General features: G+C 34.2%; 1 protein-coding gene across 6 annotated transcripts in view; it reads left to right on the forward strand.

Moving 5' to 3' along the window:
• Window positions 1-16,032, forward strand: part of LOC149777570 (protein retinal degeneration B-like) — a 148,009-nt gene that overhangs the window by 119,658 nt on the left and 12,319 nt on the right. For all 6 annotated transcript variants that reach the window (XM_089942187.1, XM_089942184.1, XM_089942190.1 and 3 more), the window contains 3 exons: window positions 2,190-2,321; window positions 7,654-7,770; window positions 14,565-14,707. In XM_089942187.1, the coding sequence (XP_089798313.1) occupies window positions 2,190-2,321; window positions 7,654-7,770; window positions 14,565-14,707 (392 nt within the window). The remainder of the gene's footprint in view (window positions 1-2,189; window positions 2,322-7,653; window positions 7,771-14,564; window positions 14,708-16,032) is intronic.

The raw sequence follows: 16,032 nt of genomic DNA on the forward strand, positions 1-16,032 counted from the left end.
AAGCTACCTTTAATTAGCCTAATATTTCATAAATGTGATCAAAGATAGCAAGGCAACCATGAAAATTAATACATGGTGCAATAAAGAGCTTTGTTTCACAGATATGGTTCATTGTGGAGAAGTGAGTTTCAGAGTTTGTAGTTAAATTCCTGAATTGGCATGCAGATTTCCTCGAAAATGAGACGTTTCACTATTACATGCAATGAAATCATGGCATCAATACATTGCTAACAGAACAATAACTAAAACTGAGTTGCAATATTGACTGTTGCTATACAAAATGTCCATAGTTTTTATAAAATGGAATCTTTTTTGGTTGTGAAGTATGGTTCCTTGCTTTGTTTGCTCTCTGAGATAGCACAGCAGGGAGAATATGAAGTAAGGGATCAGACTAAAGAACAACAAAAAGCAGTTATGTAATAAACAATATTTTCGCATACATGTGAAGGTTGTTCAAACCAGTTGGAATAATGTTAATGATTTTTTCAGACGTTCAGCATGGTGGAAATGTAAATATTCTTACAGAAAAGAAGAACAACTTTATCAGAAAAAGTGGGTTATTGACCATTATTCTCAATGCAATTACAAATTGCATATTCAGCCATTAAACTGTCCAGTTTGCCCCACCCCCACCCCATTTATAGTATGATCAGTGTTTTGTACCCCAGTTTTGATAGGTTATTGAGGGAGAGGTGTATATACCAGCAAATAGCAATTGGGGCTACCCAAAGCATAATCACTTACAGAGGCAAATATATATATGATATATAGCAAGTCAGGGTTTTTTGGAGTTTTGCATATGCACTTTACTTCACATCATAAATTTTTAGCAAGCATGTTTTCCCAAATGTTACGTTTGCTAATTTTATGAGATGAAATTCTATGTATTTTAGAGATGCTGATATCTGTCCAGGTGGACAGTTCAGAAAGCTTCTACCCAGGAATAAATAGCCGTCATTTTCATAAGTACTACTTATACTAAAGATGTAATATGAATGAGTGATCAGATGAACTTGTGCATGTTAATTGAAAAATTGCGGTTTAAGTTTGTTAAGGTTGTTTATAATGATCAGCTGCATATAGCATGCATGTATACATTATCACTTTTAATTATTAGGTACTACTAGGTTAAAAGTGCCGAATTTTTTAAATTTTTGATCATTAGTAGTTCCATGAAACATTATGTTGATAATAGGTCAACAATTTACTAAAATTTAATAACACTAAAATGTTTTGGTTTATACCATATGTACTATGTATAATTAAAAAAAATTTTAAAAGTTAGACCTCACCCAAAAATGTTTCCTACTGCACCAGTTTTAAAATTAGGGAAGGTATGTTTTCTTTTTTTTTCAACATTGTATATATTAGAATGATTAGTACCCTATATACATGTATAATGTACTAAACACTTCAAGTACTGGGCAAAACTGGTCCAATTAGGTGCACAAATCATTTTTTTTTAAACCATGGGGGGAAAAGGTGCTTGGGTCAGCAATGAAAAACAGGGATGGCCAGTTGACCAGAAATACATTTTTTTGGCCTTGTCAGATATTCCTCCTAAATTCTGCCTGTCCTGAAATTCTTAAGATTTCCTGAAAAGAGGAGGAATATAAACCACTTGGAAATTAAAGGGAAAGACCATTAGAATTGATCATATGCACTGTGGTGGAATAGGGAAATTTTAAGTCATAATTTGTGGGTTGGAACAAGGCTTGTCAAGTTCCTGCCCAGTAATTCTGATTCTTAGAGTGAAGTTTTCCTATTCATCATCATTGCATATGAGGGATTATTTTTTCTCATTCCTTTCATTTTAATTGTGTTGGAAAGAGAAAACTGGTGTTTCATGAATATGAATATACCTTTTGAAATGTCGAGTATTTTCTTAACCATTTGTCTTTATATAAAGAACATAAAATGTTTACAAGAAATAGTTTGCTGTAACCAAGGATTGCTGGTTTCAAGCTGGCAAAATTGGTCATATAAGTACTAAACATGCAAGTGACATTGCAGATGTTCATGACATAAACATGATTACATTGGATCAATAAGTACACTGATTTGGCATATTCTACATGCCTTCCTCACATAGGCAAACTTTATCAATCATGTACAAGAATGAGAGAACATTGTGTATCACCAAGCATGTTTTTTTTTACTTCCTTTTTGGATATGTTTTCTTTATCCAGGTTTTTAGACCTGATTCAATATATGGAGAAATGGCCAACTCATTTGAAAAGAGCCCTGAAAGAACACTGTCAGTCCAGGATAACCATCCCAGAGAAAAATGGCAGAAAAAGAGGACATTGTACAAAGTGAAGGTAAATATAAGTTTTCTTGATTTGCCTGAATGGGTAAGGAAACTTTTTTGATTAGCCTGAATGGGTAAGAATAATTTCTTGATTTGCCTTAATAGGTATGAAGAGTTTCTTGATTTGCCTCAGTAAATAAGAATACTTCTTGATTTGCCTCAGTGGGTAAGAAAACTTTCTTGATTTGCCTGAATGGGTAAGAAAACTTTTTTGATTAGCCTGAATGGGTAAGAATAATTTCTTGATTTGCCTTAATGGTTAGAAAGAGTTTCTTGATTTGCCTCAGTAAATAAGAATACTTTCTTGATTTGCCTCAGTGGGTAAGAAAACTTCCTTGAATAGCCTCAAGGGGTCAGAATAATTTCTTGATTTGCCTCATTGGGTAGAAAACTTTCTTGAAAAAGCCTCAATAGGTAAGAAAACTTTCTTGATTTGCCTCAATGGATTAAAAAACTTTCTTGATTAGCCTCAGTGGGTAAGAAGAGTTTCTTGATTTGCCTCAATGGATAAGAAGAGTTTCTTGATTTGCCTCAATGATTAAGAGCACTTTCTTGATTTGCCTCAATGGGTGTGAAGAGTTTCTTGATTTGCCTCAACAGGTAAGAAGAGTTTCTTGATTTGCCTCAATAGGTAAGAAGAGTTTCTTGATTTGCCTCAATGGGTAAGAAACTTTTGTGATTTGCCTCAGTGGGTAAGAAGAGTTTCTTGATTTGCCTCAATGGATAAGAAGAACTTTTTGATTTGCCTCAATGGATAAGAAGAGTTTCTTGATTTGCCTCAATGGGTAAGAAAACTTTCTTGATTTACCTCAATGTGTAAGAAGAGTTTCTTGATTTGCCTCAATAAGTAAGAATAGTTTATCGATTTACCTCAGTGCTTAAGAGCATTCTCTTGATTTGCCTCAATGGGTAAAAAGAGTTTCTTAATTTGCCTGAGTGCATACCATAATATGATGTATAACACTAATACGCAATTTTTTGCTCCAAAACCCCCAGACAGGGTCATGTTAAAACCCCACAATTGTCATTAATCTTTGTGGGGGAAAAAACCTATAAAAGCATATATAGAAGTAGAATTTTGCTCTATATATAACATGCAAAGCATGATTATTTAAGTTGTCATAATAGTGTGATTCATTTTTGAAGGTGATTCCTGAAGTAATAAGCTATCAGCAAAACAAGCAAAGCCCAGGACAAATAAATTTCAGAACTCCTGGTTGTTATTCAGTGAAGCACATTAGCAGGGGGGGTGGGGGGGGAGGGGGCATTTAATTCCTTGTGCATACTGCAAACAAAATATAGACATTCTGGGGGTGTACAATGTCATTTGAAACAGCAGCACCACTTGTATGTAACATATTCAAGACAATGAATTGGGCATTCAGATTAGTTATCTTTATTGTTATTTGTTATCGCAAGAAAGAAAAACTAACTATTAATTAACTCGCCATTAAATAGATTGCCTGAAAGATGATAAACACACTCTTGTTTTTGCACACATGATTTGTTCTAATAAAACATTCACACCCATGTTGGGCAGAGGCATTTTTGTATTACCTGTAAAGGCCTCGTTAAACTAGGAAATTTAATATATGCCCCCCCCCAATAAACACGATGCATGTTCACTTTTCTATAGAGAAAAGCATATTTTGTCTCAGAGAATCCAGCAGGAAATTTAGAACAGTACCATTTAGTCTTTAGTGAGTGCCAAGATGGACACTAATGACATTTACATTACCATCAAACACCATATTGAACTATTGAGAGTAGCAAAGACTGCATTGGATTAGGCCTTTAGTTTGCCATCCAATGGTTTTTAAAAACAGAAAGTAGGTGTATGTTTTTACTTAATGTCAGTGTGATTGTAATTGTGTTTGCACATACGTGTATGTGTATGATGATATCTGACAATACTATTACTTTGGAGAAAACAGACAAGTTATTTTCTTTTTTTCAGATTTGAATTTCCAATTATTTTCTGTAGGCTTATTCGCAGTTGGATGATGTTGCTTTTTGGGGTCATGCATTTTGACACACCCACCCCTTGGTACCTCAAACCAGTTTTAGTCTCATAAACCTGAACACTGTCTGGGAATATGGCAGCTATCAAGAGGGTTCAAGTGTAGTCACAGATGTATTATTTTTCATTTGATCAGTAAATGTGTGTAATAAGTTAAGAAGCCCATCAAAATTGTTTGCCCACAGACGAAAGTGAATTCACAGTACTTCAAAGTAACTTTTATATATATTTTACATTTTATATATTTTCTTTATTGGTCCTTTGACAAGGGCTTAAGGCCCTGTATTCACAGCCCAATCCCATATTCAAACTCAAATGTTGTGTTTAATTTTACAGATTTCATTGAATTTTCATAGGATAACTGTCTATATTTGGTAACAGTCTCAAAGTGGATAAATAAAAACTTTCTCAATGGTATTTATGTCAGTTTGTTTATTATTGAAATAATCTATACAAAAAAAAATCTTGTTTGAGTGTGCATGCAAGTTTAGGAGTTTCATGAATAAGGGGCCAGGACATAATTTGGAAGGGACATACAATGCTCCTCTTGTCTGTTTGTCCCTCCATTTGATTTAGTTCACATTTAGGTCACTGCAGAGGGACACTCGTATTCTATTAGTAATTTTCTGGTTTTTGTCCCACATTTTCAAATGAAAAATTAGACTAATTTTTAGACATTAGCTTTCCTAAAGTTGTATAGGACATTAAAAGACATTTTAAACTCTTTAATTTGGTTTTATTTACTTCCGTTTAGACAATTAATGTTTATTTAGCATTTTTAGATCAGATGTATTGCATAAGTAATTATTGTGATTTTTACTTTAATTTTAGTGTGGGATATTATTAAGACCTACTTTATCAATCCATGCTTCCATTTCAGTGTGGGATATTATATAGGCATACCTTGTCAGTCCATGCTTCCATTTCAGTGTGGGATATTATTAAGGCCTACCTTGTCAATCCATGATTCCATTTCAGTGTGGGATATTATTAAGACCTACTTTATCAATCCATGCTTCCATTTCAATGTGGGATATTATTAAGGCATACCTTGTCAATCCATGCTTCCATTTCAGTGTGGGATGTTATTAAGGCCTGCCGTATCAATCCATGCTTCCATTTCAGTGTGGGATATTATTAAGGCATACCTTGTCAGTCCATGCTTCCATTTCAGTATGGGATGTTATTAAGGCATACCTTGTCAATCCATGCTTCCATTTCAGTGTGGGATATTATTAAGACCTACTTTATCAATCCATGCTTCCATTTCAGTGTGGGATATTATTAAGGCATGCCTTGTCAATCCATGCTTCCATTTCAATGTGGGATGTTATTAAGGCCTGCCGTATCAATCCATGCTTCCATTTCAGTGTGGGATATTATATAGGCATACCTTGTCAGTCCATGCTTCCATTTAAGTGTGGGATATTATTAAGGCCTACCTTATCAATCCATGCTTCCATTTAAGTGTTTTTTTTAATTTTAGCTCACCTGGCTGCAACAGTGTCTGTCATGCATGTGTCCATCAACAATTGCATGTTAGCACTCTCAAGGCCATGTTCTTAATCCAGTTTATTCCAAATTAGAATATAAGGTTATCTCAAGATCTTGAACAAGTTCATAAATGAGCAAGATTCAGGAATGTTAATGAGATAATCTGCATCTAATTTGCTTAGTTTGTTGCCACTCTGACAGCTGTTTTCCAATTCAATTTTAATTAGACTTGGAATATGGGTTTATATTGTCAAAATCATAAATGGGTTCGATAATGAGTAAAATCCATTTATATTAATTAGATGATCTTATATCTGAATGACTAAGCCAGTTTCATGATGCAGGCCATTTTTCTGATCTGATTTTGGTCAGCTTGGTACATGGGCTTTTATCATCAAGATCTCAGACAAGTTCATTGACTTGCGAGATCCACACATCTTAAAGAGTTGATCTTGCATCTGATTAATTGAAATTGATTCCACATTGATGGCCATTTTTCAGGGCTAATTTTGTTCAAACTTGTGCTATCAAGATGAGTTTGGTAATGAGTAAGCGCCACACATCTTGCATTAGATTAGCAAGGCTTGTCAACACCCAGGCATCCGTGTATCATAAGGTTTTGATCAAAGTTTTTAAATAATTTTATATTGTGAAGATATTTGATGAGTTTGATTATGAGCAGTATGAACAGATATTTATTTAGTAATCTTGCATCTGATTAGATGAGCTTGTTACCACTCTGTTAACTGAATTTTGATTGGGTGTTGCATAAATATGGTGAATATGCTTATTTATTTTAGGCTAGTCGATACATTTTTGGATTTTGCAAGGGATACTTCTGATAGTTCACTGGAGTAAAGGAAAAAATTATTTTTTCATTGCAGTCAATAAATTCCACAAACCCTGACTCCAATTTCTGTGTGCCCAGAATTACCCCATTTTAATATTATTTGTCGTACAACCTCGCATTTGAAAGATGAAAACAAAATCATATTAAATTGACTTGTTTGTTTATTTGGAACTTGATAAAATTCATGTACAGAAATGTATTCCTCAAGGTCCTGAGGTCAGCCATTGTCTAATTGCACTAAGAATGTCATTCTTACTCAGTGGATCAACAGTGTTTATGTTCATTAGTATCTGAAGTGTCTCGGTTTATGCAGTTTATGTTTACGCTTGATGTTGTTCGTAAGTGCAGTTTAATGTTTAACCAGTGCATAATACACTAGTGTAAGCATGAAACATCTTAAACAATGCAGTAGCAGTTAAACAAGACCATTGAAAAATTGAAATACTAAGTCAGATGCTTTTGCCAAAATCATTTTTAGTCGGTATTTCTATCTCAAATACACCAAAGGATGGCTGCTTTTTAATTAAATACTTTAAAGCCAAAATGATCACATTTTAACCCTTTAGTACTTATAATACCTAAAACAAAATCCCACATTTGGCCTAAATTTGCCCGATTAAAGAAATCGAATAACAGCTTGACTGTGATATATTCTTGTTAGCCTTAATTTCCAGTTGCAATATGTTTCCCATTCATAGGTCACATGATTCACTTATGTAAGGTTCACAGTATTTGGTGGAAGTATGATAAATCAACAATCCTCATAAGGGTAAGGGGCATACATGGAGATAAATATTAATAATTAACTAGTTTTTCAGCATTTTGTCTGCATTCAATTTTGAATCCAAGGAATTAAATCTGAAAAAGGCAATGATGCCAATAAAAAAATTCTTAGGAAGATTTTTCTACAGTTATTTTCTCTAAATATGCTTCATTAACATATCCATCTATTAATTTGTATTCATTTATACTCAACAGAATCTGCAACCAAACCACAGAGGGAATGATGTTTTGGCATCAGAAGACAAACCACAAGTCCTGCACTCTCGCTTTACATATGGCCCACTTGATATGACCTATCTCTCGGGGGAAAGGGTAGGGATTTAGATTTAATGTAAACTTTCTTTCTTTATAGATCTTGAATTTACAGTAAAACATCCCTTTAACCAGACACTGCTAGAACCACAATTCTGGCCTGTCTATTAGATTGCCTGTATCCACAGCTTTGCATACCATCTTCATGTCCAAGTCTTGCAACAAAATAGGTATTAATTTAATAACTCTATATCTGTGTCTGATAAACATTATACAGAGCTATGAATAGTATTTGATATTGCTAAATTATACATATTATGAGATCCTGTTATAATTACTTGTTATGATTTTTTATAATCTAACCACTTTGGGTTAATACTCCTATATTTTTCACTACATTTATTAAGAATATAAATAATGCAAGGTATGATGTGCCTCTGAGTAGATTTAATGTTATATTGAAGTAATTGAACAAAATCGGCATTTGTCATCATGTAATAAATACAATCTTATATTTGTGCTCACTTCAAATAAAATTTATAAAACTTGTTGAGTAATTTGAATCTTTGGTTCAACAAGGATTGCTAAAGATAGTAAATAAACAAATCATGCAATTTGTTAAATATTATTTTTAATAAGTACTTATTTTAGACCCTTTACTGTGAGCTGATTTCTGTAACAGCAACTTATCATATGTTTAATTCAGTTATTGTAATTTATTGACTTAAAGGTCACCTGCCACCTATATTGTACAAACGTGTGATATTATTATAGTTATAAACAAAACGAATTGGTTATGTATGCACACCATAAAATTGTTTAATTAGACTTAAAACTCCTATTTATAAAATGAAAAAAATGATTCGGCAATCTCCGTAAACAATTGGTAGTTTCCGCATGCCAAGACCAGATATGACATACATTCATCCCTTCTATTTAACCTAGAGCTTAATTTCCCCATGTAAATGTCTATGTGATATAGTGTACGATCATGCTTTTTTACAGCAAATATGGTGCACTGTGTTGCATATGGATGTAACCAAAAGAGTGATGATGGAAAAAACCGTTCTTTCTTTTTCCGAAAAACCATGTTTACCAGAAAAAAGTGTATTTAATCTGTGGGATCGAATAGTGGAGGGATGGGAAATTTTATCATTTATGCCAGATTATAGTGAATTTGGCCCAAAGACAATTCGGCCCAACTCAAAATACAATTCGGCCAAACTTAACAATAGTTTGTACATTCTTTTTCGTCAACAAAAAAGTAGATGCCATGTAAGATAGGTTTTGGGGGGGGAAAAACTAAATTTAAACAAACTATTCTGATATCTTTGAAAGAAAATAATCATACTTCATAACGTACATATTTATGAGAGAAAACACAAACTGACATATCTTGCTTGTTCTAATTAAAATATTTATATACATTTTTTATGCTAATAAATATATGCATCTGCACAGCGACATTCTCAGTTTAAGTCTTCCGGTCAAATTATCAATAATCATTTATAAAACAAAAATATGTAAAAGTTAATATTCTACATAATACATATACCTTTTGCTAAGGGTAGTGTACATGAGATATTATAACAAATATACTTAATTTTAGACTTCACGTTGTAACACAGCTGCATACAATACATACTAGATTACACATGAAAGAGAGAGAGAGAATAATGTTGAGCATTTTGTCAGTATTTAGTTGCTGCAATATGAAGCTCTTACCAGTTAATTTTATTGTTTTTATTTTTCAAGTTGTCTTAGTGTTTGCACGCGTAAATTGAAAGCTTGTCATTACTGGTCAATATCGTCAATCGTATTTGCTCCATTATTCCGTACAAATTAGAAAGGAAATAATTTTGTGTTTAATTTGTGCCACCCACCCACACACACACACGGTACAAAATAAATTGATAAACATACACTTGTTTGAAAATAAAATAAAATAAATTAACCTTGCATTGTTATCATATATTCCTTCTTTTTTCAATCATGTGAAATTATTTTTAAAAAATATATATCCAAGAAATCTGTATATGTAACGGATGCCGGCTTGCGTATGCATCCTTAATGTAGTGTGTATCACTTGTGTCAAATAACAAAATTGCAAATGAGACGAAAGTATCACCCGATTGCTTGAAGGCACCTGCCATTTACGCATGATAAGTTGCTTATTGCAAACTGACACAGACTGTATTGTATCCAGGTTAACTATAAGTCGGTATCTTGCAAATTAAAAAAAAAATCATTATTTTAAAATACATTAAAGATGAGTGCAAAATGATAATCTTTATGCTAGCATGGGTTACAAAAGTATTATTAAAGCAAGTTATTATTGTGTATAATATTTGCCCTTCAAACATCAGTTATGATTACATATGGCAAACAAATAGAAGCCTGGGTGATAAACACAAACGGAATGGAGCAATAAACTCATTGTTTAAACTTACTGACAGGATATCAAATACAAGGTTATTTTATTAAAATTCAAACCAAACCTGGAAAATTGACTTTGGTATCTTTTTAGTGTGCCGTTTTTTTTCTTCTGAAGTCAGCCGACAAAAGGAAGTTAAGTTTGGTTCCTTTGGATTCTTTAAGTGTGCCGATTTCTTTCATCTTTTTTTTTTATAAAGTCTGCTGACACAGGAAAGCCAGCATTTATTCTTTTTACCAGTATTAACGGGAATTTTCAAAATAAATTGAAACAATGGAACAGTTTTGAAAGCGACACAATCTAGTGCATTGTGCACGCATACTGATATAAGGTTGAACAGTAAATTAGTTTTCATTAGTTTCATCTAAAATAGTCCCTATCCATAGTTTATAGTGTTTTATTTTTTGACAACAAGAAGCATGTACTTCGTCTTGTAGGGATAAATGTACATCATTTCCAGTTGCGTCCTCTATAGGTGGGAAATCGTAATTAAGGGGAAGTAACAGTGTTGTATACTTCTATTTCGAGTAATTAAATTATTATTTCTTCTTTACACTTGATAATTTTTTGGGTTTTTTTTGGTGCGAGTATAACTATTTTTAATCATGTAATGTAAATATGATATAAATATGAAAATGTTGGAGCATGGCTGGTGGCCTTTTAATATTTGCTCCCCATTTAAATACACTTGCACTGTATTTTATTGTACAAACTTAGTTATATGACAGAACTTGGAAGACACATACATATTTGTACAAACTTAGTTATATGACAGAACTTGGAAAAAGACACACACATATTTGTACAAATAATCTATATGAAAATCCAGTAACTTTGTATCTTTTCAAGTATCAAAGAGCTGAGTGGTCTAAAGCACTCTCCATTACGGATCACTACCATCTCACCTCTGTCTGTGTGGTTTCGAGTCTCAGATTCAGCCAGTGTGGGTATGTGAGAAAGCTTGCCAGTAGCTTCTCGTAGGTCGGTGGTTCTTTCCGGGGTTTTCCCAGGTTCTTCCTCCACCATTAATACTGGCTGCCATGTATAGCCTATCATGTGCTGAAAAATGGCATTAAACCATACAACAACAACAAGTATCAAAGATTTCACAAAATTACATATAACATTCCCCATAGCTCATTGTCCTAGTGGACTGTTCATGTGGACTCGACTGATTCGCAAAGAATGGTCCAGTCAGCCCATGGATTTCTGTCAAAGCTGTGTCCACAGTTTTCAGTTACTTGCAGTAAGATGGAATGTGAAGTTCCCAACCATCTTCCAGAGCTGAAGGCCTGGGCAGTTTATGCCTTTTCACTAAACTGAAACAGCCTCAATATATATGCCTTTTTCCTAATCCCTGATTTCCAAGGTAATTAAGAAGGAAAGGGAATTTGAATGCAAACTAATTCTGATTGTTTCCTACAAGTGGACCATATGAACATAGTAGAAAGGATTCCAAGGAAGATTCTGCCTTCTTGCTCGTTTATACAACCATGTGTGCAGGTTTTCCAGCCTGGAAATGCTCAATGTGCTTGCCTGGCTCATATCAAACAAGCCTTCAGAAAGAAGCATTTCTGCAAACAAGTGGCAGACAGAATTGCTCAGACAAGAAGAGCCACCACTTTAAAAGTTTTATGGGAGGGGGAATGGAGAAGCTTATCCCACTTGTAAGCAGAGAACATTTATCCCTTGTAAGCCTCAATACCACAAATAACTTTCTTGTTTGGCTTTTTGAGAAGTTAGCTCCAGTCACAATCAGAAACTACTGTTCTATAATTTCAGACATATTTTACCATCACTGAAGGACCAGAACAAAATCTGACCTAACAATTGTACCCAAATCTCATTCTGAAAACCTTGTTGTTTGTTCAAACGGAATCTAACGTGGATTCAGATGCTGTTCAACTACCATCTAGAGTAGGGATGTGTAACTTCCTTCAGGGCATGGGCTGGAAACCTTGATTTTAATTCCACGCCCTATGATGTAAATTAATGGAAAAAAACAGGTCAGAGGCCACATCTGGTCTGTTTGGCCATATTTTGTCCACCTCTGATGTAGAGTAACATTGAATTGCCTTTCATATAAGACCTGGTTCCAAGTCACTTTAGCATCAGGATGAGTGAGATTCCAGCCTTATCAGTCAACCTAAACTCTGAAGTTTCACTAAAATAATTCAGTTTCTCTCATGATAGCCCCAGGTTTCATTGCTAAGAATTGGCTTCTGTTTATGGAAAATCACCATTGTCATGAAACTGTCTTTGAAACTTTCCCAGGACCATTTTATGGCAATAATGTGGTAACAGAAGTTTACTTAGCTGATCACAGGATGAAGATTTTGTTTGTTCTGAGTTCTTTTTCAGCTCATCGTAAGTTTAGATCATCCTGTGTAACAAAGAATGTTGTTGAGGATTATAATGCTTAGTAAATGGGTTGGTTTTTATTGTATCCTTAAAAGGTAACTACACATATATGTGGTTAGAGAGTCTGCTTTGGATGCGGTAGGTCATGGATTTGAACCCAGGCCGATTCATACCAAAGAATTAACTAAATGATACTAACAATTGCCTTGCTTGACGCTCAGCATTAAGAGGCTAGTGTTTGGACTGGCTGGCCTATTGTTAGGATAATATGATTGGGTGGGACATGATGCTTCATGTCTGCAGCATGATGCCCCAGTGCTAGACATCACTGTAAACTGCAACACTGCAGACATCGTAGTGATATGACTGAAGCTACTTAAAAAATCCAAATCACATGCACACACATAAATGTAACAAGTAACATCATTCAAGCCATCTGAGGGAAGTCAGAGACTGTGTTTTCCAACTTTTCCCTTGGACAGCTTTCATCCCAAACAGTGCAACCCAGCTTCATTTTTCCCTTGGACAGCTTTCATCCCAAACATTGCAACCCAGCTTCATGGGACCTGTATCACCAGTTAAACAAGTAACTTTCCCAGGTCACTCAGCAGCTTTACAACAATGTAGGTTACTGCGTATCTACTGGATTTGCAGGAGTTACAGTTTTAACCAAAACCTTGTCCAGTCATTGACCTTCTAACCTTCACATACAAGACACAAAACTGCTTTGCATGTACAAGAAAATTTGAGCCAGGGTAAACTAGGTGCTAAGGGAATTTACCCCCCACACACACACCTCTTACTTCTTCTTCTTAAGTATTATGGTTAATTAATGTAGTTGAAGAAACCAGTATATGTACATGTATGTAAATTACATATGAGTATCTATGTATGTTAGAGATAGGTACTATGAAAACTAATCTATCATAGTATACTGCATTTATACTAGGGACCAAAGATTTAATTTTTTTCTGGGCCTGGGACTGGAATTGTTTAAAACAAGTTTTCTGGCTCTAAATTAGCTGGAACAATTCTCTCTCTGTCTCATAGCAAAATAACACTATTATATCCATTATATTATTTGTAACAAATTATCTTGAGTGCAAAGAAAATGTCTTGGCTTGAAAGAATGTTGCAAACCCCCCCCCCTTATCAAAAATGAAATGGGCAGTATGTTATTGTAGATGAATGTTATGTATGTGTGTGTGTGTATGTATGTGTATATATATATATATATATATATATATATATATATATATATATATATATATATATGTATTTCAAGCTATTATACTGCAATTGAAATATTAATTTACTAATTCATTTGTCCTGAATGACAAAAGTTCAATAATATAATAACTAAATATAATTTTTTTGTATATTTGTGTGTGACCCATGGTACATAACCTTTCTTTATTCCTTTATAAACCTGCACATCAAATAATGATTGTTTTAGATTATTTTAATTCCTACACTGATTATGAGATCATTTCAGTTTTACTTGTAATATGCTATGTTTTGTACTTGTTATAGGAAAGCCTATTCTAAGTTGCTTTCCTAGTATATGCAATACAGTTTTAAACCAAGTTAGTTTGTGGAATAAAATATTTTTCCTTGATAATTACCCCATCGTATTATGGGAACACATTTCCAGTCTTTGCCCAGTTAATCCCTTGAAAAAGATGCACACCCATTCTGAAATAAACGACATAATCCAGTCCCAGTGTCCTGTGGATTACCACTTTTGTCTGACTTCATCTTCACAAGTAGATGACATTTTTTTTCCAACATGCTATGACCAGACAAGTTTTATTAAAGAAACATTTTACCCCAAATAGTATTTTTTGTGAGTAAAATCATGTAGGCAGTGAACTTGGAAAACGGACAGTTTTGATTCTGCACGCTTCACATGACTTGTGATTTCATAAGAACAGTATACTCAGATTTGCTGGTGCATCATGAAATAGCAGCTCTAGGTCTCCATTTTAGTTGGGACACATGGACGAATATGAGAAGTTTAGATACACCATCAGCTTAGCTAAGGTGTGCTTTATTCCAGATTGACATCCATGTGATGGACACTTTGGGGGAGTGGAACTACTTGGGCACAGAGGTGACAGATGGAAATGGCAGGGTTTCCTTTACCATTCCCGAGGACAAGAAATTGAGTCAGGGAATCTATCCTGTCAAGATGGTTGTCAGGTAATGGGCATTTACATTATGGTAAAGGAGACAGATACAAAAATAGAACATTTTTTTGACCAGCCATAAGTATGATTAGAGGGATATTATGGTAAAGGCCATGTATCCATCCATTTATCTGGACATGTACTTACAAATTAAAAATGATACCAACAAAAAGGTTTGGACAAAAGATAAATTGTAATTGTATAATTTATTGCCCAAACATACCACACATGGCATCACTAATTGAATTCAGATGCTAGCAAGGTACCTTGACTACCTAATCACCATCTTGTCTGTGAAGCACAGGTGAAATACAAGTATCACTTTTAGGACTGAATTGTTATTTTTGTTGTTGGCATAGTCATCAGCAAAAGGTTTATGCATTTTGCTTATTTGACTAAGTTGTATGTACAATGATGATATTTGATAGCAAGCACCCATCACAAGCAAAACATTCATCCTCTAGTGTACTATTCACCACACAGTGACCTGCTTTTTACACTTCATGGGTGCACTCATCTTTTGGTGTACTATTCACCACACAGTGACCTGCTTTTCACACTCTAGTTATAACTTTTAGCTCCTTTTCTCCACTGTTAAGCTTGTGCAGTCATTGAACTTGATGAGTTCATATATATATAGAATTGTTTGTCACAAATATTTAGCAATTTGATTAACAGGATATAGTGATTGATGATGCAAAATAATATAAAGTTTTCAACTCGTAAGAGACCTCCCTTTCTGTGATGAAAAGGTTGCCATATTATATTCTGATCATTTGTATGCTTCATATTCAAACCTGGCCTTCTCGTTAGACTTTAATATGTTTCCAGAGATAGAGTAGTAGGTGAACAGTGTTGTACACCAATGTTAAGTCAGGCCTATTATGTTACTGTATAGCATTGTCCATACATCATTCCAGTATCTCCTGTATTCATTCATACTACTTACCATCAGGTCAAGGTGACAACAGGAATAATTGGAGTCAATGACATGTATCTTTTTCCAGGCTGTCACCTTTTATACAATCTGCCTTATTTTATGACAATTTCTATCCATCCATCCATCCATCCATGATCCATACTTAATTTGCACTTGCAGCAAGAAAGAAACCTGTTGACTTTTGGCTCAAAACGATCAGAGGCCCTTGACCAAACTCTGTAAATGGCTTGCATTAGAGACAAAATTGGGTCAAAAGGTCAAAGGTCAAAATCAGTTACTCTGAGAAGAAAGCTTCTACATGATGTCTTGACTTTTTATTACCAACTTAGAGAAGACTTTGTATATGGCTTGCATTTGAGACATGGAGAACATCTATTCATTTTGAAATCAAAAGTTAA

The sequence above is a fragment of the Sinohyriopsis cumingii genome, chromosome 18 (assembly GCF_028554795.1).
Source record: "Sinohyriopsis cumingii isolate HCF-2022 chromosome 18, ASM2855479v2, whole genome shotgun sequence".
In the NCBI taxonomy this organism is placed as follows: domain Eukaryota; kingdom Metazoa; phylum Mollusca; class Bivalvia; order Unionida; family Unionidae; genus Sinohyriopsis; species Sinohyriopsis cumingii.